Source organism: Denticeps clupeoides, unplaced genomic scaffold (genome assembly GCF_900700375.1).
Source record: "Denticeps clupeoides unplaced genomic scaffold, fDenClu1.1, whole genome shotgun sequence".
Lineage (NCBI taxonomy): Eukaryota > Metazoa > Chordata > Actinopteri > Clupeiformes > Denticipitidae > Denticeps > Denticeps clupeoides.
This window is the reverse complement of record NW_021629797.1, coordinates 61384-87071: the sequence shown is the minus strand read 5'-3', so window position 1 is coordinate 87071 and position 25688 is coordinate 61384. Positions and strand designations below refer to the sequence as shown.

Here is a 25688-nt window from a genome sequence, read left to right as displayed (position 1 = left end):
GACACAAAAAACGTACTTGTATAATGTGTAATGCGAGGGGTAGTAGCCTAGTGGGTAACACACTCGTCTATGAAACGTCTATTTTTTTCATTTATTTTTATTAAAGACTATGGATTAAGCAGTGGCAGTGGTTGCCTAGCGATTAAGGAAGCGGCCCCGTAATCAGAACGTTTCCTGTTCGAGTCCCGATCCGCCAAGTTGCCACTGAGCAAAGCACCGCCCGAACACACTGCTCCCCGGGCGCCTGTCATGGCTGCCCACTGCTAACTAAGGTTAAAAGCTGAGGACACATTTCGTTGTGTGCTGCAGTGTATCACAATGACAATCATTTCACTTTCACTTAAGCACATAAACCAGACATTGCAGGTAGTGGTGGAACAGGTGAAATGTGTTGTAGAGTCCTTAACAATGCTGGTCCGGGTGCAGCGTGTTTGGTAAATCTCTGTTATGGAGAAAAGAGTCTTCTCCTTCTCTTTTCTTCCTCACTATTCACTGTAGGGTCTTGTGTTCCGAAGTGGTGCAGTTCACAAAACAGACAGTGATGCAGCTGGTCAGAATGCTCCCAATAGAAGGTGCGTGAGGATGTATGGTGAGCAGCTTCTGGTGGCTTCTTCTAAACGTCCTGATGGATTTCATGTCTTATTTGCTTATTCATGCCATGGTGTCACCATCACTATTGTGTGATGATGATGGTGATATGATGGTTATGTCTGTATTATTCCTGATGATTGACGAAGGTAGTTGTCTGTCTTCTCAAAATTCTGACATTGATGAATTACGCTCGTACTCCTTGATCAGCCGAGCCTTTTCTTCCTTCAGATGCTTGTGGTCCAATACTACCTTTTTATAACGGCTTAAGAAAGTCTCCAGGGGTGGTGGCAGGTCTGGTCTCTGCGACGAGGTGACCTCCAAGTCGCTTTCATAGAAAGGCTGCTCTTTCTCTTGCTCGTCCTCTAGCTTTTGGCATAGTTTGAGCATGTACAATGTCCTCTTGCCCTGTGCTATGGTGTCGTGCAGTTTGTTCGACGCATCTCTTGTCTGCGAGACAAGCTTGTTCAGTTTTTTCTTTTCTGCATTGCGTGCTTGCCTGGTTCGCTTCCTACACTGCTCTGCTTCTCTTGTCACCTGTTCATAAAGGGTATGTTCCATCTGCTCATTTTGCTCAGCCTCCTTCTTCTTCTAGTCGAGAAGTGACTGGTACTTACTGACATCATTCTCGAGCTTTAGCAGAAGGCTTTTGCATTGCTCCACCTCATCATTGTTCACTTTTTCTGTCAATTTGTTATACGTGTGTAGCTGCACCTTAACCTCATTGTTGTGTTTGACTTGAATGTCATTCATAAAGCATAGCAGGTCATCTGCCTTCTCCTCCATTTCATTTTGATTTATCATGTCATCTGTATTCCCCTGGGCCTGGATGCTTTCCTTTATCTCGTCGTAACGCGTACTTAGTTCTATGAACATGCTGTCCATGTAGTCCTGCAGTTGTTGCAGACGTTTTTGGCACCAACTTTGAACCAGGCTCTTTGCATTTTTGAACTCATCCAGGCAAGAGTCCATGCTATCCATGAATTCCTGATGGGCAGCTGCATCACTCATGTAAATTACCTGCAGTTTGTTAGGCACAAAATCCTGGACTGCCATATCTTCTTCATTAAAGATGCTGCAGTCTTTATTCTCTTAATCTTCTTTTCCACTGTTTCTTAATTCCATACCTATGTTGTAAAACATGAATATGTATTTTTCTATAAATTTGCTATGATATTGTAAAGAACTTATAAAGAAATTGAATTCAAATTCTTTTTCTAACTTCTGATAGAACCGGGTGATGAAGGTCAACTTGACGAGAAGACACCAACTCTGCTGCAATACCTGATGCTGTCAGAGCTTGGATACAAATCCATAACCCTTCCACTGTGGCGATTGGCTCCATCTTGTTCAATACAGTAAATAACGGAGCCCCTAAAATGACATAAATAAACTAGAAGCCAAAATTCCAGGGGAAATTTTGATGGGTCTGTCCGGGCATTGGTCACAGCTGCGGGCATGTGATTTGTAAAATGGGAATTCTTTAATGTCGTACTGCAGTATCACTTCAAAGAAGTTTTATTTTACAAATGCTACCAATGCTAAAATTAGCGATCAATACATTCCAATGGGAAATGACCCTGTTTCAGCGTTAATAGCTCGGCCAGGCCCAGTCCGATCGCTTATAAAAGTAATAGCACACTAATTGCGCGCGAACCGTAAATCCGGCCGAGCCGAGCCATACGTCAAACCGTGCGTAACGACAAGCCGCACGATTTGATATGAGATTCGTGTGTGTGCTGTGAAGCGTTTCATCGCAAATTCTTGGAAACCAGATTTTTTCACACTTTTAATGTTTTGGACGTGATTTGTGGCCCTCCTGTAATCCCCAAAGAAGCAACCAATACGTCATTGTGTCTCCGTTTTTTTTTGTGCGTCTCACGGCCTTAGCGTGGCAGCCACAAATGCGAGACATGGCCTTTTTGGCCTTCTTCCCTATTTCTCATGTTTTCCTGACCACTGTTGGCGGTAGCAACACATCCAATATGTCAGATCGTGTGTCGAGGCGAGGCCTTCGGCCTCGCCTCAACTCCCGTGTCTCTAGCTTTTACGGCTGGTCACAGGGAGCTGAAAACCTCTTCCTCTGCGCAACAGTAAACCGTACTTTTTACGCTTTGAACCCGATTTGTGGGCAGGCCGTGCGACCTACCAAAACAAAAAATATATCATCGTGTGCGGAGTGGTCAGGCCTTCGGCCTGACCACTCCGTTGTTTCTGTGCGTTTCACGGTCTTATCGTGGCGGCCTTGGACGTAAGACGTGTCCTTTTATTGCCTTTTTCCCGGTTTTCCGGCTTTTTCCGGGTTTTCCAAACCCCCGTTGGTGCCACCGACTCGTCCCATACGTCGGATCGTAAGACTCGGCGAGGCCTTCGGCCTCGCCTCGATTTTCGGGTCGCTAGCTTCAACGGTTAGCCTCAGGGAGCCAAAAACGCGTTCCCGGCACGATGGTAAACGGTACTTTTTACACGTTTTAACCCGATTTGTGGCCGGGCCGTACGTCCTACAAAAACAAAAAATATATCATCGTGTGCGGAGTGGTCAGGGCCTTCGGCCTGACCACTCCTTTGTTTCTTTTACTTTTGACGGTCTTCGCCGTGGCGGTTCTTTAACGTGAGACATGTTCTTTTTTGCCATTCATAGCACAATAATAAATGGTCTGTCTTCCTGACAGACCCAATAAACCACCTATAAAACTTTAAGTGTGCTCCGTAGTAAATGCTTTAAATTCTTAAAGCACTCCTCCAAAAATAATACATGTTATGACAGAATTTTGTTCAACTGTTCTCGGGACAACATTGAAAATATGGCACATTGAAATGTAAATTTTGCATCCTTTAGTTACAGCATGACGATTTTTTATACACAACAGTAAAGTCATTGTCCAATGTCCAGCATTATCCAGACGCCCTTATCCAAAGCGACTTACAGTCAGTAGTTACAGGGAGAGTCACCCTGGAGCAATTTAGGTTAAGTGTCTTTCTCAGGGACACAATGGTAGTAGTAAGTGGAATTTGAACGCGTTTCTTGTTCATAGGCAAGTGTGTTGCCCACTAGGCTCCTACCACCCTGTGGGATCACTAGGTCCCATACCTGTCAACTAGTGATTTGTAAGTTTTTTTTTACTTCAACGTGAGACACTGGATCCTCTGTGGTAACTGTGTGTGGATTCACGTCGGTGGTCCCGGGTGTAGTATTAGAATTCATATAAAAACATATAGGAGACTGTTTTTTCCATGTTCTTGAAGTGTTGATTGAGATCTTTGCTCATGACCATTTGTGTTTAATGTCTACAGACATATGAGTGCTGGCATTTGGCTCCCTTGCTCTGTCTTCTCGACTGTCATGGTCTTCATGTATGGTTTTCTAGAGTACCATTCAACGTAGGTCTGATGGACTGTTTGTCGGTATTTCTTTGATATAATCAGGCCATTCATTTATTACAGGAATTTTGCTTCTGCCAACACAACGATTTATCGTATTTCCTTCTGATGTTCTATAATAATTATTATTAATTTCCTTAACCAATAAATTGTAAATATCATATGGCACAGAAATATAATTGTAATGTGTTGGCAGGTTACATCACCAACATATATGTATGGGTATTTGCAATAAAAGTTATTGTTGTATGGCCATTCATACACAGCATAGATATCGTCCTCAAACGAGAAGTATTGTAAGAGTTTTCTTGCCCATTCTTTAATTTTTGTTAAAATCTTGTATGAGACAATCTTAATCTTTTCCACTATCTATCTGACCCATCTTATTAAGGAATTCGACCTCTGTTAGTATCAAAAAGAGGAACCGCATCATCTTTAGTCTATTTAAACAAAAAGAATGAACTTTTCTTGCCCATTCTTACATTTTTGGCAAACCTTCATAAAGACAGTCTTAATCTTTGCGATAATGTTTCTGAAACATCTTTTTATTCGTGCTTTCTGGTACTATTTCATACAATGAACCACAATCATCATCATCAATAAATATAGTTTCAAATGTCATTCTTTTTAAAATTGTAAATGTTTTCATTTAAAATAACTAAGCATTTTGTAAAGCATTTGAGTGACGGTAAAGAATTTAAATAAAAAATGTTTCTCACGCCATTGAAAGCATCTACACAATCACTTGGACAAGGAGATCACCGGACACCGCATATCCTGATTGTGCCTCATTTTGTGTGTGTGTGTGTTTACATATTGTTGCACAATTGTTGCACAATTGGTGGCTGACTAAATACTTTTTTTGTCCCATTGTGTATAACACAATGGGACAAAAAAAGTATTTAGTCAGCCACCAATTGTGCAAGTTCTACCCACTTAAAAAGAGAGGCCTGTAATTTTCATCATAGGTATACATCAACAAAATGAGAAAAAAAAATCCAGAAAATCACATCCTCTGATTTTTAAAGAATTTATTTGCAAATTATGGTGGAAAATTAGTATTTGGTCACTAACAACAAGCAAGATTTCTGACTCTCACCAGACCTAAAACTTCTTCTGTATAAGGCTCCTCTGTCCTGCACTCCATTCATTGACCTGTATTAATGGCACCTGTTTGAACTCATTAACTTTTTGTAGAGTAGAGTAAAAACTCTACTTGTCGTGTTTGGAGAAGAAAGATTGCTGAGTTGCATCCAAAGAACACCATACCTACTGTGAAGCATGGGGGTGGAAACATCATGCTTTGGGGGTGGTTTTTCTGCAAAGGGACCTGGACGACTGATCCGTGTAAAGGAAAGAATGAATGGGGCCATGTATTGTGAGATTTTGAGTGAAAACCTCCTTCCATCAGCAAGGGCATTGAAGATGAAACGTGGCTGGGTCATTCAGCATGAATGATCCCAAACAAAAAATCGAAGGAGTGGCTTCGTAAAAAGCATTTCAAGGTTCTGGAGTGGCCTAGCCAGTCCACGCTTTCAACAACATAGAAAATCTTTGGAGGGAGTTGAAAGTCTGTGTTACATCACTGCTCTAGAGGAGATCTGCATGAAAGAATGGGCCAAAATACCAGCAACAGTGCGTGAAACCTTGTGAAGACTTACAGAAAACGTTTGACCTCCGTCATTGCCAACAAATGGTATATAACAAAGTATTTAGATGAACTTTGTTAGTGACCAAATACTAATTTTCCACCATAATTTGCAAATAAATTCTTTGAAAATCAGAGGATGTTGATTTTTCTGGAATTTTTTTCTCATTTTGTCTCACATAGTTGAGGTATACCTATGATGAAAATTACAGGCCTCTCTCATCTTTTTAAGTGGTAGAACTTGCACCAATTGGTGGCTGACTAAATACTTTTTTGCACACGCACACGCACACACACACACACACACATATATACACTTACTCACACACACACACACACATATGTAATTATATATATATGTATATATACACATATATATGTATATATACACACATATATATGTATATATACATTATATATATATACATGTATTTTCAAATATATATGTAAATAAGCATAAATTTCTTGTGTATAATTGCAAACTCGATTCACGCATCTCTTACCTTAGTGTTATGACGACACACAACTGAGCCTGTAAGAATTATTGTAAAGATCTTGGAAAAGCTGATAAGGACTTCTTATCAGCTTTTCTTATCATCTTTTTAAGTGGTAGAACTTGCACAATTGGTGGCTGACTAAATACTTTTTTGCCCACTGTGTGTGTGTGCGCACGAGCACACACACACACACTAGGTCTCATACCTACCTGTCACTAGTGATTCATACGTTTTTTTTACTCAACGTGAGACACTGGATCCTGTGATATATGTGTGTGGATCACGTCGGTAGCTTCAGAATGTAGTATTCGAATTTTGCATGTTCTTGCAATGTTGATTGAGATCTTTGCTCATGACCATTTGTGTTTAATGTCTCCAGACATATGAGTGCTGGCATTTGTCTCCCTTGCTCTGTCTTCTCGACTTTCATGGTCTTCATGTATGGTTTCTAGAGTACCATTCAATACTATGTCTGATGGACTGTTTTCGGCTGAAGTCCTACTCGAATTTTTTAGGTATTTCTTCAATTAATGAGGCCGTTGATTGTTTACTATTTTTCTTCCAGGAATTTTTTCTTCTGTCAACGCAATGATTTGTCGTATTTCCTTCTGATGTGCTATTATTATTATTATTATGCTTAATCAAAACATCCCATTATACAGTAATATGTACAAATATATGTTACCTAGTTTTAATCACTATGCTATATGTCTGGGTATTTGCAATAAAAGACATGGTTCACTGGACATCGATACACGGCATTATCATCGTCATCACAAAAGAGGAAATCTATTAAGTTTTTTCCCCATTCCTTGATTTTTTGCGAATATCTTGCATAAGACAATCTTAATCTTTTCCATCGTCTATCTGACCCATCTTATTAAAGGCGTTCGACCTCTGTTGGTATCCAAAGAGGAACCGCATCATCTTGAGTCTCTTTAAAACAAAAAGAATGAACATGTCTTGCCATTCCTTAAATTTTTGGCAAACCTTCCTGAAGGCAGTCTTAATCTTTGCAATAATGTTTCTGAAACATCTTTTTATCCGTGGCTCTCTGATACCTATTCATACAATTAATCTCTATAGTTTCAAATTTTATTCAGGTGTGAAAATGTGTACCTTTTCATTTAAATAACTAAGCTTTTTGTAAAGCATATATATATATATGTATGTATGTATGTATATATATATATATGTATGTATGTATATATATATATATATATGTATGTATGTATGTATGTATATATATATATATATGTATGTATGTATATATAAATATACATACGTGTGTCTTTGTGTGTGTAAGAATGATTATAAAGACGTAAATGTACTCTGGTTTGGGTGTGTGTACGAAACATCCTGATTTCACACTCTCACTATCGACATAAATTAAAAAGTTAAATCAACATTTATTTATGGAGCAGAATTTTAATGACAACTGCAGTTTCATACCAAAGAGGGTACAATTAATATACATTAAAACATGCAAGAATGTCTCAAGATTGAACCATCAGGTCGCCAGTTCCGGGATGCGAACGCACAACTTTGGGTTTCGGATACCCAGCTGGTAAACGTAAAAATGGATTAAATAAAAAATATGAATTTTTATATTGGCTTCATTGCTATGAAATTAGTAACACCCAATACATGTGTGCAGAACACAGGCAATTTTATTAATGTTATTTCTACTTTTTCCGTTTGTTAAATCAAAGTCCAAAGTCAAAGCTCAAGTGACGTATTGGCGAGTAGAAAAAAAAGACTCATCCTGGCGCGCTTTTGTGACGTCACTATTAAACGCGCCAAATTTTTACTAGTCTCCCGGCTGCGGGGCAGCGTTGAGTGAAACGAGCTATATTTACCAAGAACATATCAAACTCCGAGTGAGTGGTGTGGTTATCTGTTTTTATTCGATTTTAAACGAGACTTTGTACGAACTTGTTGTGATCAGTGGTATCACTGGACCATTTTGCACCGGTACCAGTATTAGCTCTGATGTGGGTTTAGTACCACGACCAGTATTAGCGCTGATGTGGGTTTAGTACCACGACCAGTATTAGCTCTGATGTGGGTTTTAGTAACAAGACCAGTATTAGCGCTGATGTGGGTTTAGTAACAGAACTAGTTGTTTTGATGTGGCATTAGTGACATGACCAGTAATTGCTTTGATGTGGGTTTTCTTACAGGACCAGTTATGGGTTTATTGGAAAGATGTATGCTGCTCTTCAACACCTCAAACCTGTATGAAGTTCTTGGCCTTTCTAAAGATGCCTCGGACTCTGATCTCCGCCGCGGTTACTACAAGATGTCCTTGTTGGTCCACCCAGACCGGGCCGCAGGGGACACCCAGGCCACTGAGAAGTTCCAGGTAGAATTGACCTTGCCATGTTAAAACATGTAATGACATCCTGCCTGTTTGTGTTTTATAAGGACCCTTGGGGTTGCAGGTTCTTGGTAAAGTGTATGAAGTTCTGAAGGACCAGGAGCAGAGATCCATCTATGATGAGCAGGGGGGTCGTGGATGAGCAGTCTGACAACGTAAAACAGGAGCGTAACTGGGAGGATTACTGGAGATTGCTGTTCCCCAAGGTAAGAATCCACAGGATTGTGGGTTCTTTAAAGGTCCACAGTGATGGAACCATGACTTAAATGAACTGCTCTCCATTGCATGGTCACCTGACAGATCACACTCCAGGACATTGTGGACTTTGAGAAGAAGTATAAGGGGACGGAGGAGGAGAAACAGGACCCTGACTCGCTTGTACCTGCAGCATGCGGGGGACATGGGCCGCATCGTGGAATCGGCACTCTTCTCTGAGGGGGAACGATGAGGCGGCGAATCAGGGGGGTCATCCAGGGCCTCATCGATGACAAGCAGTTGCCCGCATACAGAGCCTTCACCCACGAGAGCACCAAGAAGAGGAACCACCGCAAGCGCAAGGTACTGTTACCTTACTCCACTGATACTTAAACCCCACTCCCCCCCGCTTTACTCTGTGTGGTAATGTCCGTCTGTGTTGTGTGATCAGGCCGAGAAAGAGAGGAAAGAGGCGGAGGAGATGCAAGAAGGACCTGGGAGTAAGCAGCGAGGAGAGCCTAAGTGCTCTGATCAAGGTACAACTGGCCTAGAGGTCTCCAGTCAAGTAGCAGCAACAAAAGGTGACAGCGTAGAAATGGGTGGCTGCTTTTATTCATGTAGCACCGCAAAGACCGAAGCCAGAAGACCGAAGATTTACTAGGAACCACCGCATTCCGAATCTACCGCTGTTTCTAACGGCAATTCTCATAACAAGAGCTGGGGGCAGTGGTGGCCTAGCGGCTAAGGAAGCGGCCCCATAATCGAAGGTTGCCGGTTCGAATTCCGCTGCAGATAAGTGAAAGTGAAGTGATTGTCATTGTGATACACAGCAGCAAGACAAATTTCACTGTGTGTATCACAGTGACAATCACATCACTTTCACTTATCTGCATCTTTCCCATCAAAAGTCTTTTATATATACATATATATTTATTTATTTATTTTTTGCCCGGATCCATATACAACACGACTTACTGCATAGTTTCTCCTCCTGGTTTTAGCACATGGTCTCGAATGTGAAGTGGTCTTGTAAAATACTGTGGATGAAGTTGAAGGTCCCCTGACATGGTTTGCTTTTATATCGGTCTTATTGGTCCCCTAATACTGTATCTGAAGTCTCTTTCCGAAAGTCAGCCATGGTGCAGAATTACAGCCAATTTCGATCCAGTCTCACAATGAGGTTTCCGCAGGACGCGCCGTTTCTGTGTCTACAGTTTTAAAAACTAGAGAGGGGCCTATAGAAGTAAGGGGGCATTCGCCGAAATTAACACCATTGTCATCAACACCGTTCACCAACCACAATGTTTGTCGCAGACAGGAAGTAGTTTTCCCGAAAAAAAAAATCCCCTCACGAAGACATAATGAGACAAATTCCAGAGCCCACCGTCTGAGCTGCCACTCTCTGAAAGGCGAAGCAGGATGGCCAAGCTCTCTTTTACGCCTACCCGCCATTTCTGGCCACTGCAGGACCACAGACAGGCTCGTATTAATGTTAAATAATCTCGCAAAGTGACGTTTTCATGTCAGGGACCTTCGAAGTTGAATCCTGTCCAACCCCCCCACAGCTTTACTCCACAAAGTGTACTTTTTAGCCTCTAAATATTTTTGCCTGTTTGTCTTTTCAGCAAAGGCAGAAGTGTCATGAGCAGGGATTCAACTCCCTCCTCGCCAACCTGGAGGCCAAGTACTGTAGTCCTGGCGGAAGGAGTTCGGCCAAAAAGAAAGGGAAGAAGTGAGTCTGTTGTGACGGAGGCACGTTGACTTCTGCAGGTCGCGTGAAGGCCACGTGGACTCCACTGGTGCTTTGTCCAGATTGGTTTTGGATTATATCACTTTTTTTTTTTTAGTATTTGTTTTACACGTTTCTTCACTTTTATCTGCTCTTAAATGCACTATAGACCTCTGGTTTTGTGAAATTGTGATCATGAGTTTATTGAAATTATGAATCCACTTGGATTTAATAAAGTTGAACATTTGTCAGGTTGCAGTTGTTTAATTTCGCTGAGGTAGTATGTGGTAGAAAGCACCCTGAGACACAAGCTGGTCCAAGGTCAGTCACTGCAGTCTGAACTGGGACCGGTTTTACCAGGTGTTGATCTGGAACTCAGACCCCTGCTGTCTGCTGTCGGACCCACTCCTGCACCAGCTGATGGGCGATAGTGAAGCTGGGTGGGAGCCAGAAGACTGGGGGACCTCCACCAGGAGCCTGGGGGCACTCGCCCTGCGTAGAGCCTCCTGGATCTCCTCCAGCGTGAACCACCGGGCGTCCTCCAGCTCCACTTTATCCACACTGACCTGGGAGCAGACCACCGTTTATTACCGGAGCTCAGGTGCCTGAAACAGACGCAGTGAGGACCTCCTGCACCACCTGGCATCGCTGTGGGTTTACAGTAGCGTGGCACGCCAGCATGAATGAACTCTGAGGATAAGGCCAGTGCTGGGTGGACGCGAACTGGAACGTCTCCACCTCCAGCCCCCACCTCCTCAGCCACCTCCCTCCGCAGGGTCTCCTCCATCGTCTCACCTATAACACCACCGGCAGCTGGATGAAGGTCCCCAATCATGAAAAATTCCCTTTATGAGCCTCTGAAGAACCAGTGGGTTCATTTGATTTTTTATTTTATTTATAAACGCGGGAGACGACTTCACTGTCTGCGGCAAACATTGGTGTTTGTGAATAGTGTTGATGACTGAAACTGAAACGGCACGTCCTGGGGAACTCTCATTGTGTGACTGGCTGTAATTCTGCACCAAGTCTGAATTTCGTAAAACAGACTTCTAAAGTGAAAAGTGAAGTGATTGTCACTTGTGATGCACAGCACGGTGCACACAGTGAAATTTGTCCTCTGCATTTAACCCATCATCCTGAGTGAGCAGTGGGTGGCCATGACAGGCGCCCGGGGAGCAGTGTGTGGGGACGGTGCTTTGCTCAGTGGCACCTTGGCGGATTGGGACTCGAACTGGCAACCTTCTGATTACGGGGCCGCTTCCTTAACCGCTAGGCCACCAGCTGCCCCTACAGTAGGTATTAGGGGACCACTAAGGCCGATATGAAAGGAAAAGTCTATATTAATGTCAGGGGATCTTCAATTCATGTGACGCAGATCAAATGAAGCAGGTGTAAAGCGGGACGCACCCATGTCGCAGAATCCAGCCAGGGCACTGTACATATCCCGGGGGAAAGCCGCCTGTCTCCCCAACAAGCACCTGCTGCCGTCAGACACCAGCACGATCAGGACGGGAGCCATCTGCAGGAAACAAACGCACCGCATCGGCCTTTCGCATTCGTCCGTGCGCCACCTTTTCAGTCCGCTAACCTGTGGGTAGTAGGTGTGGCCACTGCCCTGGCATACGCGCTGACTGCCCCGCCTGGTTCTGACCGTGGGTTCCCCCGAGGCGCTGCAGAAGCCGTGCGTCTGGTGCCAGTGGAGCAGCGCCCGACCCTGGGAGGAGCCACGCAGAAAGGTCACTCACTTAATCACACGGGATGCATCAGAGTGTAAGGAGAGCGTGATCTACCCGAGCCATGTGTGGAACGTCGTGGCCCCGGAGCAGAAAGAAAGCCTTCCTGAGGTCAACAAACTCCCCTCCGCACAGCCGCTCCACCGCACACTTCTCCAGAGTCCCTGCAGCAGGACGTGCAGACGCTGTTCACAATCGCACGTGAACCACACACACGCACGTTCCTGCTCGGTTCCTTACCCACGTCCAGACAGAACTGAGGCACCCACGTCTCTGTGCAGCCCACAAGAACCGATTCTCTTACACGTTCCTTCTGTTGCCGAGCTTCTCCAGAAGTGCTTCCACATCTGCACACACACCTCGACTAATATTACTTTAACCCTGACTGATGATACTCATGTTCGTGTTCCCACCTGTGGTCTTCATGTCCAGAGGTCGGTGTCTCCCACCCTCCGCCCTCATCAGCAGGGGGCGCAGTTTGTGGTAGAGAAATAAACGCCCGGCACGCAGCGCCCGCGCTGCACGCCTCATCGTCCCCTTTCATCAGCTTCACCAGGTACCTGGAAGCACAACGGATCCTCCTTCCTAAACCGCAAAGCACCGGAGACGGGTACAAATGTCCTCCTGCCCCTGACCTGACCTCATCCGCGCCACGTAGCTGCTGCCGGACCTCCAGATCAACCAGTCCGGGGGCGGTGAAGGGCATCGCAGCCACCGCAGCATTTTTTAAAAATCTGAAACACACGTGCAAAGAACATAAAAAACACTAAAAAAACATAAAATAAACATAAAAAAACACCAAATACAAAACACTTGACGTTTAAATCCTGCGGGAGCGGCTGGACCGGTCCGAGTCGCGACGTCAAACAATCGACGTCATCAACGCGCGCCGGCACAGCAGCGACACCTACCGGAGATCTTAATAAACGCGGCAGCGTTGAATCCCAAGCGTGTTCAACAACATACAACTTAGTAGCCATCATACCCCACTATATACACATGACCTAAAAATAACAAATACCTATTCTCTGAAGAACACCGTATAAATGAAAAGATTTTATAATTTCGTGCCGTGTGTGTGGAAGGAGATGTGAACAGTGAAAACTCCTGCAGGCGGCGACACTCGGGCACAGGGCTCCGCGGCGGCCGCTGCGGCTCTCAGTCCGACTTTTTCCTGCGGCTTTCCGAGCGCTGACACCGCGGCGGGAGACCCACCGACCAGCCGAGTTCGTCTCCGCGGGGAAGTCCCGCTGTGGAGCGAGTGAAGACGCCGACAGTGTCCGCATCTGCAGGAGGACATTCTGGAAAATTCTCTACGTCGTGGGCTGCTGTTTCCTCACGATCACACTGACACGGTACTTTATTTCAGGGTTAGCGGGGCGCTCCAGATCTTAGCTTTCTGGGTGGGGGCAGCCTCACCGTACAAGAGTATTGTTGTGTGTAAAAAGGTTTTCCTCTCCGATAGAAAAAAATGCAGGAAAATACATTCTGCTTCGATTCGCTGCGTCTGTATTCTCTCTCTGTCTCACTCTGTGTTGGTAAGTTTAATTTTCTTTCTCTGGCTGTGTCGATAAACCTTCTGTATCTCGTTGGTTCTCTGTGTCTAAGCTCTCTCGCTGTCTCTGTGTCGGTTCTCTGTGTCTGTAAACTCTTATCTGTCTCTCTCTGTGTCTGTAAACTCTTATCTGTCTCTCTCTGTGTCTGTAAACTCTTATCTGTCTCTCTCTGTGTCTGTAAACTCTTATCTGTCTCTCTCTGTGTCTGTAAACTCTTATCTGTCTCTCTCCGTGTCTGTAAACTCTTATCTGTCTGTCTCCGTGTGTCTGTAAACTCTTATCTGTCTCTCTCTGTGTCTGTAAACTCTATCTGTCTCTCTCTGTGTCGTAAACTCTTATCTTCTCTTCTCCGTGTCTGTAAACTCTTATCTGTCTCTCTCTCCGTGTCTGTAAACTCTTATCTGTCTGTCTCCGTGTGTCTGTAAACTCTTATCTGTCTGTCTCCGTGTGTCTGTAAACTCTTATCTGTCTGTCTCCGTGTGTCTGTAAACTCTTATCTGTCTCTCTCTGTGTCTGTAAACTCTTATCTGTCTCTCTCTGTGTCTGTAACTCTTATCTGTCTGTCTCCGTGTGTCTGTAAACTCTTATCTGTCTCTCTGGTGTCTGTAAACTCTTATCTGTCTCTCTCTGTGTCGGTCTCTGCGTCTTAAACTCTCTCTGTATTGTTAACCTCTCTCTCTCTCTCCTTCTCTCATCTCTCTCTCTCTCTCTCTCATCTCGCTCGCGGTCTCTGTAGATGAGGTCCTGGACTACCTGCCATGTTGTGCTGCTCAGCTGTCTTATCACTCTGTTTCTGCCCACAACGACTTCTTCACGTCGATCGGTGAGCTTCACAGTTCATCTTATTGTCACCCCCCTATTTGGAGGACGTGTATGTGTTGGAACCCCACAACGTTGATGTAGAAGGACGCTTTAATGGAACTGCAGGGTTTGACTGATGTTTGCAGGTCAGATGACAGACCTGCTTTTCACAGAGAAGGACCTGGTAACCTCGCTGAAGGACTATATACAAGCAGAAGAGCGCAAACTGGAGCAGGTCAAACAGTGAGTGTAGCATGGCTATCAGATACCTGGCATGATAAGAAGCAACCTGGAAGGCGTGGTGAGAAGTGCCATATCTTTGAAAGAACCAAGCGGAAATGTAATATTTCTCCTTTTGTGCAGCTCTTGGACCCTCAGAATTCTCTTCTCTTGTCTTCTGTTCTCTGCGTGTTTGTCTTTAGGTGGGCTGAGAAGCTGGATTCATTAACATCCATTGCCACCCAGGACCCCGAGGGCTTTCTCGGTCACCCTGTCAATGCCTTCAAGTTGATGAAGCGGCTGAACACGGAATGGGGTGATCTGGAGAACCTGGTGCTGAAAGACATGTCTGATGGTAAGCCTTCTGAATTATGCCTTCTGCATAATTCATCTAAACTCTGTAGGACATGACCATGGATAATTTAATGAAGGTGCAGCCTGTCTTTATTATTTGATTATTTTGATGCTATACATTTAGTGTTAAATATTCTAGTTTTATTTATATCTATTTTTTGGAAGAGACCATTGGCCATACATTAGTGATCCAATGCACAGCGGAAAAGTTGTGAGATTTTTGTACCTGCATCTGAGTGGACATCATGATCTGATCAGACTTTTTGTTTTTTGGAATGTGTTCAGGGTTTATCTCGAACCTCACTATCCAGCGACAGCACTTTCCCAGTGATGAGGACCAGACTGGGGCTGCCAAAGCCCTGCTGAGGCTGCAGGACACCTATCAGCTGGACACCCAGTCGATCTCCACTGGTGATCTGCCAGGTTGGTGATGTTCATTTTGTCCCTGGGGGAAAGCAGGAGTAGGAGTTTTTACGCTGGTGCTCTGTGTCCCAGGAACTTCCGTAAAGCTGCCTTACAGAAGCACGCTGACAGTGGAGGACTGCTTCGAGCTGGGCAGGATCGCCTACTCCGAGTCCGACTACCGCCACACGGAGGTGTGGATGGCCCAGGCGCTGAAGCAGCTGGACGAGGGTGAGGAGAGCAGCGTGGAACCCGTCATGGTCCTGGACTACCTCAGCTACTCCGTCTACCAGCAGGGGGAGCTGGAGCGAGCCCTGGACTTCACCAGAAGGCTGCTGGAACTTGGTGAGGCTACAGGCGGAGCACTTCATGAGTCCAGGGTCGTATCAAACATTTTTTTAATGCACAGACCCAGAGCACCAGAGAGCCAATGGTAATCTGAAGTACTTCGAGTACCAACTGGCCAAGCAGAGGAAGGCTGGTGAGGACCTGCGGTACAGACGGAGCGAAGGGGCGGAGCCCGAGAGGGAGGAGTCCGAGGGCAGGAAGGGTGTAAAGAAGGACAACCTTCCTGAGAAGAAGAAGTATGAGCAGCTGTGTCGCGGGGAAGGTATCAAGATGGTGAGGGAGATTTTTCACGAAATTTAGAGCAGTAAAGATTTTTTATTTTTTTTTTGCTCTTGATGTAATAAATGAGGCCTGGCGCCTGAGCTGGATTGGTACAGAATGTGTCCGATCTGGCATGCAGTGTCCTCTGGGGTTATTTCAGTTCTGTGTCCCCCGCCACAGACCCCTCGCAGACAGAGCCGCTTGTTTTGTCGTTACTATGACAACAACCAACACCCACGCTACCTACTGGGCCCAGTGAAGCAGGAAGATGAGTGGGACCGCCCCTACATCATCCGTTACCACGACATCATCTCAGAGTGGGAGATTGAGAAGGTCAAGGAGCTGGCCAAGCCCAGGGTGGGTTCACCAGGGTTTGTGTTCTGGGTGGCGCTCCATGTGCATGCATTGTTTTTCTGTACATGTAATGCTTGTGTTTGTGCATGTTAATACAAAGATCCTAATTTCATTATCTGTGTGTGTGTGTGTGTGTGTGTGTGTGTGGGATGGGGGAGTGGGCGGAGGATCAGTTTTCATGTCACCTGTCACGTCTCCGTTAAGGGTAGGGACATAGGTGAATGTTGTGGCACTACGGGTCAATAGACAAAAGGGGCAGAGGAAAAATGGAATCTGAAAACGTTGTATTTTAAGGAGTTAATTTTAACAAACAAGACAAGGACCAACACTTAGTACACCAACGAAACCACACGCTATCTCTCGTTCTCCAAACTGTGACACACCGACTCCCAGGAGCCTCCCCTTACGCCTGTTGCATGTGGAACCAGTAATTTGGTGGGCCCGCCCTTTCAGGAAAAATGATGAAACACACACAGAACTGTCTCTGAGGTTTTGTACTTTAGTACTAGTGCGTTATTTATGCAATATTAATGTGTTATTAATGCATTGTTGGATGTTATAATTGATCTATCGCGACACAAACGTGGACTATTCTGAATAGATTCAGTACAGAAATTCTGATGGTGGCATAGAAATGGAGAGTCGGCGATGTCAATGCGGTGCTGGAGAGAGTCGTTGTCGACGTTATTATCGACCGAGTGCTAGAGCAGAGCGTTGTCGTCGTTGTTGACTCGGTGGCAGTACGTTATTACTGCCGCCCATTGACCGTTCCGAATTGGGACGTTTTGGCCCATGAGCGTGAATATCAGGGGAATGTTGTATTTGCATGTAGCAGGATTATCTTTTTCTTGATTTTTTTAAAAATTGTGGGCGGGTCCAGGAGCTCAGGGTAGATTGTACACTATGAGGCGGTGCAGTTTCTCTGTAACTCGTCTCCTTCTGGCCGGTTGGCTCCACAGCTCCGGCGAGCCACCATCTCCAACCCAGTCACTGGTGTGCTGGAGACGGCCCAGTACCGTATCAGCAAGAGGTAAGATCCGAGGGCGCAGAGCCCCGCCCCACCACTCACGCCGACCCCGTATGCATGCGAGCCAAGCTCACTCTTTTCATTTCGAGTGGGGTTTTCCTGTAATGTATAATGCATATTGAAGAGATGTCTGTTCTTGCTGCAGCTGCCATCGCCGTTTACGTTTCTGTTTTCTTAATTTTGGTTTTTGTGGAAGAGCGGGAGACGTCTCTGATTGGACTGCCATGAGAACAAAAGGAAATAATTGAAATTATATTAATGTGTTTTCTTCTTATTAATAATAATATTAATAAGAGTTGATGTCTATTTTAACACGTGAAAATTAAACTGGCAGTGCCACTTGGCGGCGCTCATGTTGTCCTCATCATGTGGGTATTGCCCTGACATCTGATACTGTGCTCTTCTTCTTTTTCTTTTCACCCTCATTCATTTCCTCATTCCTCCTCATCTCCTCCTGCTCCTGCTTTGTCGTGGACTTTAGCTCAGACGTGCCACTGTGCATGACCCCCAGACAGGCCAGCTAACCACAGCCCAGTACAGAGTCTCTAAAAGGTAAGAGGTTCATGGCTCAGCAGTTCAGCTTCAGTAAATGCTGAATCTGTAATCGTGATGAAGTGCGGAAGCGCAGAGCCACGCTGTAGCTCCCCCATGTGGACGTGTTCACGACCAACCTGCAGTTGATGGTGCTGATCTGTGGGGTCAGTAAACAGGATGTGTCTCCTCTCTCTCTTCTCCTCCTCCTCACCTCCCTGTGTCTTCCTCACCTCCCTGTTCTCAGAGCAGATCTGTTCCCATCAGGGGCTCTGATTTATGAGAGGAGGAGCTGGACCATGAGCAGCAGCATGTGATGATCCCAAGTTTAAATTTAGTTCATTTATCATTCAGCGTTTGGTGTTAAGTTACTAAGCAACACAATCATCAGCAACAGAAGAATCATCTTATAGCATCATGACCCTACTTTACAAAATGCGAGTGATCACATGAGATCTGCTCACTCCTCTCATCCAATCAAAATGACAAATTAGTAACTCACAGCCTCACCATTGGATGGGTGTATTCCGAGCTGGATTTAGGCTGGTGGTGAGGATCGTGGTGGTGATGATGATGTGTGTTTGTGTGTGTTGTCAGCGCTTGGTTGACTGCGAATGAACATTCGGTGGTGGATCACATCAACCAGCGCATAGAAGACTTGACCGGGCTGGATGTTCAGACAGCAGAGGAGCTGCAGGTAACTACTATTAAAAAGCAGAGTGAGCATTAATTTTAGATCCTTTATATCGGATTGGTGCATTAGTACGCTGCCTGGTAGCACTAGTTGGCTATTTTGCTGCACTAGTACAAAACTCTGACTAGTCAGTTTTTTTCTAGGAACTTGTGGCACTTTTGTGCAACTAGTTCAAACAAGGGTTGCACTTGTGAGACTTGTGTATCCCAAAATGGGCTTTACAGCCCATACAGATGACACCCCTCAAACTGAACTACTAATTCGGCATAAAATATGAACTTGAACTTCCTAAAAAGGAAGCTTTTTATCTTGCTTTTGAAGATCTTTAGTGACCTTTTAGTGATCTTTAGCTGTTGGAACATCTAGTGGAAGTTCATTCCACCACCTAGGAGCCAAGACTGAGAAGAGTCTAGATTAATGCTTTCCCAATACCTTGGTGGTATCTGCGTAGCAGTGATAGGAGAACACACCCTTAGTTCTTTTGGTGTAAAGGGAGAATAGGAGAGGGCCAAGTACTGAGCCCTAAGGGACACCTGTAGAGAGCTTGTGAGGAGCAGATGTGGTCTCCTTCCACATATCCTGATAACCTCCTATTTGGATGATAGAACTTATCTACTGCCATGCCGTGCCTTTAATTACCAGACAGTGTGTGTGTAGAAAGAGTTTTTCTTTTTTTCCCCACTCTTTCCCAGGTGGCAAACTACGGTGTTGGAGGCCAGTATGAGCCCCACTTTGACTTTGGGCGGGTAAATATTGAACTGCTCTTTGCTCTTCATGCATCTGCTGCTGCTGACGGGAGTCCTCAACACCTCTGTATCTCTGCTGCTGTTTAGAAAGATGAGCCTGATGCCTTTAAAGAGCTGGGAACAGGGAACCGCATCGCCACCTGGCTCTTCTATGTAAGGTTCCCACTTCTTTTCTGTCTGACTCCCATATTCCCACAATGCACTGTTAAAGGTCCCCATGACATGAATTTTTCAGTCTTAGTGGTCCCCTAATACTGTAAGTTGCTTTCCGGAATTCAGCCGTGGTGCAGAATTCCAGCCACTTTGATCCAGTCACACAATGAGATTTCCCCAGGATGTGCCGTTTTGGTGTCTGTAGCTTTAAATGATAATGAGGAGGGGAGTAGCCAATAGAAGTGAGCGGGCATTTGCGGAAATTAATCAACACCATTCACAAACCACAATGTTTGACGCAGACAGGAAGTCGTGTCTGCATATTTCCAAAAATAATAAAATGAACACACTGGTTCTTAAGAATCTTGTGTGCTCATTTTTACATCTTTTCCCCTTATGACGACATAAGATGACAAATTCCAGATCCGACCGTCTGAGCTGCAGCTCTCTGAACGCTGAAGCAGAATGGTCCAATGGACTAGTCAGCGGGGACATCGTCACATGTCACGTTCCCATAGTCCTTCACTGCACAGCCTGTGGGACACACACACATTCACGGTACAGACACTCATGCTGACCTGCAGAGGTCCAATGCATGATGGGTAAATAATCACCTGCTGCTCTAGCCAGCCGAATAAATCACTCATCTTTAAACAGCAATCCCAACACACATACACATTCTATCTCTCTCTCTCTCTCTCTCTCTCTCTCTCTCTCTCTCTCTCTCTCTCTCTCTCTCTCTCTCTCGTCTCTCTCTCTCTCTCTCTCTCTCTCTCTCTCTCTCTCTCTCTCTCTCTCCTCTCTCTCTCTCTCTCTCTCACACTCTCTCTCTCTCTCTCCAGGGCGTTGGCTCACTCATCCTATCAGATTCAGTCTCTGTGCTGCTATGAATAAAACAAAGTATGTCACACACTCTCACACACACTATTCAACACCAGCACCGCAACCAAGGAACAGCAGAACGACACAAACACTAACATTGTAAATACAATCTACACGTGTTATACACTACACACACTCTAAACATGTTACACACAGACACCCGACCGTCTGAGCTGCGGCTCTGAACAGCGGAGCAAAATGACCAAACCCCTCTTTACACCTATCGCCATTTCTAGCCACTGCAGGACCATTGACAGGCTCGGGGAACTCGCATTAATGTTATATCATCTCACAAAGTCACATTTTCATGAGAGGGGACCTTTAACCAAGCCCTCCCACAGGACGTCCCTTATATAAACAGACTTTCCTTAACTGTAGATGAGTGACGTGGCAGCAGGTGGTGCCACCGTCTTTCCTGAAGTAGGCGCAGTAGTGAGACCCATAAAGGTACGTGTCTTCATTTCACTTGAATCTGTATGTACAGTGTGTGTGTGTGAGAGTGACTTGGGATCTTCTCTCTCAGGGCACGGCTGTGTTCTGGTACAACCTGCTGCCCAGTGGAGAAGGAGACTACAGCACGCGTCATGCCGCATGTCCTGTTTTGGTGGGCAACAAGTGGGGTGAGGCTAAAAGCCATTTCCACTTCCTACTTCATTTCCTACTTTCATCAGGTGAGCTTCATTCCTTCTCCTCCTCCCTCAGTCTCCAACAAGTGGATCCATGAACATGGCCAGGAGTTCAGGAGACGCTGTGGCCTTCATGAGATGGACTGACGAAGTCTTCGCAGTCTCTCGTACACACCCTGCCTCCTGCTCCTCTTTGGTCTGCTGCTGCTCCTCCCCTCATATGACCTCCTGCTGTCAGGATCTGTGATCTGTGCCTTGTTTTTTATGAGCAGAAAGCTCCTGTGTGATTGGCTGGCTCATGCCATGATTGGCGCGTGCTGTGGTCTCATTTCAACAAACGTGTTAATATTTCATGACAAAATAAAATGAAAACACTGGTAGATGCGGTGATTGTGTAAGATTTAATAAAACAAGGCCTTCTTATGACCATTAACATTTTTTGTGGTTAAAGCGGTCAAGGTTGGGATATGCAGTAGTCAGAAGGGTGTGACCCCTCTCTGACCCTCCCAAAGCACCCCAGAATCAGATCCACCGCCGCGTTCACCGTGGACTTGACCTCATGGTCCGTCCGGCCACATTTGGGATTCACCTCCACCATGTCCACCGCTGACAGAAGGCCTAGGACACCAGCGGGAGGTCAGAGGTCAGACAATCAGATACTCAAAGACGAGGGGGGAAAAAATGGATTCTTTTGGCACTCTTGGCCACGCCCACATCCCGGGTGGACCTGAAGAGGGTGAAGATGATTTTCTGCTTCAGGACCTCACCTGTCTGGCAGATGTGCTCTGTGATGTAGACCCCTTCCCTGTAGGTCAGACCCCCAACCACTGGAGTTCCTGTGGCAGGACAAACAGTGGGGTCCAGGGCATCAATGTCATAACTCAGGTGAACTGGCTTCTGTACCCTGTTCAAAGAAGCACTGTTAATAACCATCATCATCACCAATAATACAGCATGAACAGCTGCTGCAGTCAGAGCATCGACACTTACTGAGAGAAGATGTGGTCACATGTCTCCTCCATAACTTTGGCTATTCCGAGTCGGTCCACTTCAGTGATGGAGAACATCTTGATCCCGAGATGCTTCAGGATGTAGCTGTGGAATGGAGGAAATCTGAGCTGAAAGCTGCATGATGCACGACTGAGACGTGATGGTGAACACCTACTGTTCCCCCAGGTCCACGTCTCGCAGCCCAATGTAGACGATGTCCCTGGCTGATACGCAGGGCTTGATCCAGGAGAAGTTTGGCACGACAGGAACCTGAAGGAACACGGAATGCAAAACCATATGAGATCATTTTTAAGTATCATGTGCTTTAGAGAGGTGCCTCTTCACATTTACATTTCTCTTGAGTTTCCTGTCAGGCTGGTCACAGTAAGCATGTCATGAGGTGCAATGATGAGCCAATCAGAGTGCAGGTCAGCATGACCAGTTTAATATGTTACATTTGCAGACGTGGTCTGAGTAGTTGATCAGCCAAACCTTTGAGTGAAGCTCGTGGATCAGGTAGGACATGGGCTGTCCGTGGATGTTGCCCGTGGGTGTGGTCAAAGGAGTGTTGATGTCGGCATGGGCGTCGACCCACACCACACCCAGCTGGCCCTGCACCGACGCGTGTCCATGGATGGACCCGATCGCCAAGCTGCGGGTCACAACAACAAAACAGACGGGGGGCCTGATGCCAGACCTGGAACCTGCGGGACGACGTTTGACTGGAAAATCTTTATTTCAATAACATTTGAATGTTATTCTGCAAATCGTTAAATGTTGTTCCGTTCCACATGACCAGGAGGTCGTGTGACCGGGATTCGGGGGAAGCCTGCGGGTCTTGTCACCTGTGGTCTCCTCCGAGGACGACGCACGTCTTCCCCTCCCTCTTCACCGTGGCAACAGTGTGTGAGAGCTGCTCATTGGCCCGTCCGACTGTCCGTGGATTCTTCACACACCCAAAGGGCTCGTCAGCGGGGACATCGTCACATGTCACGTTCCCATAGTCCTTCACTGCACAGCCTGGGACACACACACACATTCACGGTACAGACACTCATGCTGACCTGCAGAGGTCCAATGCATGATGGGTAAATAATCACCTGCTGCTCTAGCCAGCCAAATAAATCACTCATCTCTAAACAGCAATCCCAACGCACACACACACTCACACACTCACACACACACACACACACACACACACACACACACACACACACTCTCTCCAGGGGCGTTGGCTCACTCATCCTATCGGATTCAGTCTCTGAGCTGCTATGAATAAAACAAAGTATTTCACACACAGACACACACTCTCACACACACTATTCAACACCAGCACCGCAACCAAGGAACAGCAGACCGAGACACACACTGCAAAAACACTCTACACATGTTACACACATGCTATATACATGATACACATACTCTACACATGCAACACACGCTCTAAAAACGTTACACACCGGCTACACATACTCTACACACGCTCTATACACATTACACATACTCTACACATGCAACACACGCTCTATACACATTACACATACTCTACACATGCCACACACACTCTAAACACGTTACACACCAGCTACACATAGTCTACACACACTCTAAACACATTACATACTCTTACACATGCCACACACGCTCTAAACACGTTACATACTCTTACACATGCCACACACGCTCTAAACACGTTACACACCGGCTACACATACTCTACACACATTACACATACTCTACACATGCAACACACACTCTAAACATGTTACATACCGGCTACACATGCTCTACACACACTCTATACACATTACACATACTCTACACATGCAACACACGCAGTCTACACACATTCTAAACACACTTTACACACACGCTACACATCGTCTTCACACACTACACACACTCTACAGATTAAGTTGCCATGTAAGGACATTCAGACTAAAATCTTTTCAGTTGATTCACTTCAACACACAGTTGACACACACAGAAACGACCTTGTTGGGTGAGTTTTTGCAGCAGCCCTGCAGCTCGGATCAGGTCCGGTCCGCTCTCCACTCCGTCCCGGGGCTGCAGCAGGATATGATGATGATGATGATAATGATGATGATGATAATAATGATGATGATGACCGGCGCTCACCTGTCCTCTGTTGAAGGGCGCGCCCACGATTCCCACCGAGTGACGCTGGGGAGCGCCCACGATGCCCGCTGGGTGACGTCGGGGTGCGCCGAGCGCCGCGCGGAGCCGCAGTCCGCCCCTCATGGTGAAGCGCCGCGCGCCGCGGACCCCACGGGTTTTTGTACCGAGAGTGACGTCACGACACCGCACCTCCGCGCTTCATGTTCCGTGCAAAATCATCTGTTTCACACCTAAATGTCAACCAAACACCTTCCAACCTCACAATTCTTCTTCCTTTATTTTATTAATACATTTGACTCCGTTTCATGATGAGGTTGAGGTGCTAAATGGATCATGGGTGGTAGTAGCCTAGTGGGTAACACACTCGCCTATGAACCAGAAGACCCAGGTTCGAATCCCACTTACGACCATTGTGTCCCTGAGCAAGACACTTAACCCTAAATTGCTCCAGGGGGGGACTGTCCCCTGTAACTACTGATTGTAAGTCGCTCTGGATAAGAGCGTCTGATAAATAATGTAAATGTAATCATTTATCTTCAAGCGTTCTCGCAATTCTTCTTCCTTTATTTTATTAATGTAAGGACATGTAAGGACATTCAGGACATTCTCGTCAACACACAGCCCGGTGTGTCGATGTTAGTATGTTACATTCAGCTCCTGGTTCTGGAGAAACGCCATTTCGTTTCACTAACTTGTCTTAACTTGACTTACATTTACATTTACAGCATTTATCAGACGCCCTTATCCAGAGCGACTTACAATCAGTAGTTACAGGGACAGTCCCCCCCTGGAGCAATTTAGGGTTAAGTGTCTTGCTCAGGGACACAATGGTAGTAAGTGGGATTTGAACCTGGGTCTTCTGGTTCATAGGCGAGTGTGTTACCCACTAGGCGAGGGCCACTGGGCGAGGCGCCGTCCCCACACACCAGTCCCCACTGCTCACCAAGGGTGACGGTTAAATGTGACACCCTGCAGACCCTCACAATGACAGTCACGTCACTTTCATGGGGGCAGTGGTGGCCTAGCGGTTAAGGAAGCGCCCCCGTAATCAGAAGGTCGCCAGTTCGAATCCCGATCCGCCAAGGTGCCACTGAGCAAAATCCTCGTCCCCGCACACTGCTCACCAAGGGTGATGGTTAAAAGCAGAGGACACATCTCACTGTGACACCGTGTGCTGTGCTGCACACCCACACAATCTAGAGAAATGCCGGCTTATCATTCACATTCGGTTATTATTATAATCATTATTATTTATTGTTGCATTTTAGACTGAATGTTATACAATGTTATCACAAAATATTCATTTAAAGATTAGGAAAATGAAAGCAGAAAATGTTGAATTCTTGCTCTGACTTCATCTGTGGAGTAGAGCAGATTTCAGAAGAAAAGTTCGGGCTAAAGATGAGCTCCTCAGTTGGCTGGACAGCCGTGGACGCTGACGGGTCCGTGCAGTA

At 45.8% G+C, this 25688-nt stretch overlaps 1 protein-coding gene and 3 pseudogenes across 1 annotated transcript; 2 read left to right on the top strand and 2 right to left on the bottom strand.

The window, feature by feature from the left end:
* The first annotated feature begins 7878 nt into the window (after nucleotides 1-7878).
* On the top strand, nucleotides 7879-10662 carry LOC114774349 (dnaJ homolog subfamily C member 9-like; annotated as a pseudogene).
* Nucleotides 10523-12420, bottom strand: LOC114774350 (nucleoside diphosphate-linked moiety X motif 13-like; annotated as a pseudogene).
* A 2023-nt stretch (nucleotides 12421-14443) lies between these two features.
* LOC114774356 (prolyl 4-hydroxylase subunit alpha-1-like) lies at nucleotides 14444-21534 on the top strand (annotated as a pseudogene).
* On the bottom strand, nucleotides 21488-24395 carry LOC114774348 (arginase-1-like). Its single transcript, XM_028966273.1, has 8 exons — nucleotides 24235-24395; nucleotides 24090-24162; nucleotides 22941-23115; nucleotides 22588-22747; nucleotides 22271-22365; nucleotides 22096-22200; nucleotides 21873-22009; nucleotides 21488-21723 (listed from the first exon to the last, which is right to left on the bottom strand). The coding sequence occupies exons 1-8, from the start codon at nucleotides 24355-24357 to the stop codon at nucleotides 21560-21562; spliced, it is 1032 nt and encodes a 343-aa protein (XP_028822106.1). The 5' UTR covers nucleotides 24358-24395; the 3' UTR covers nucleotides 21488-21559.
* Between the last annotated feature and the right edge of the window lie 1293 nt (nucleotides 24396-25688).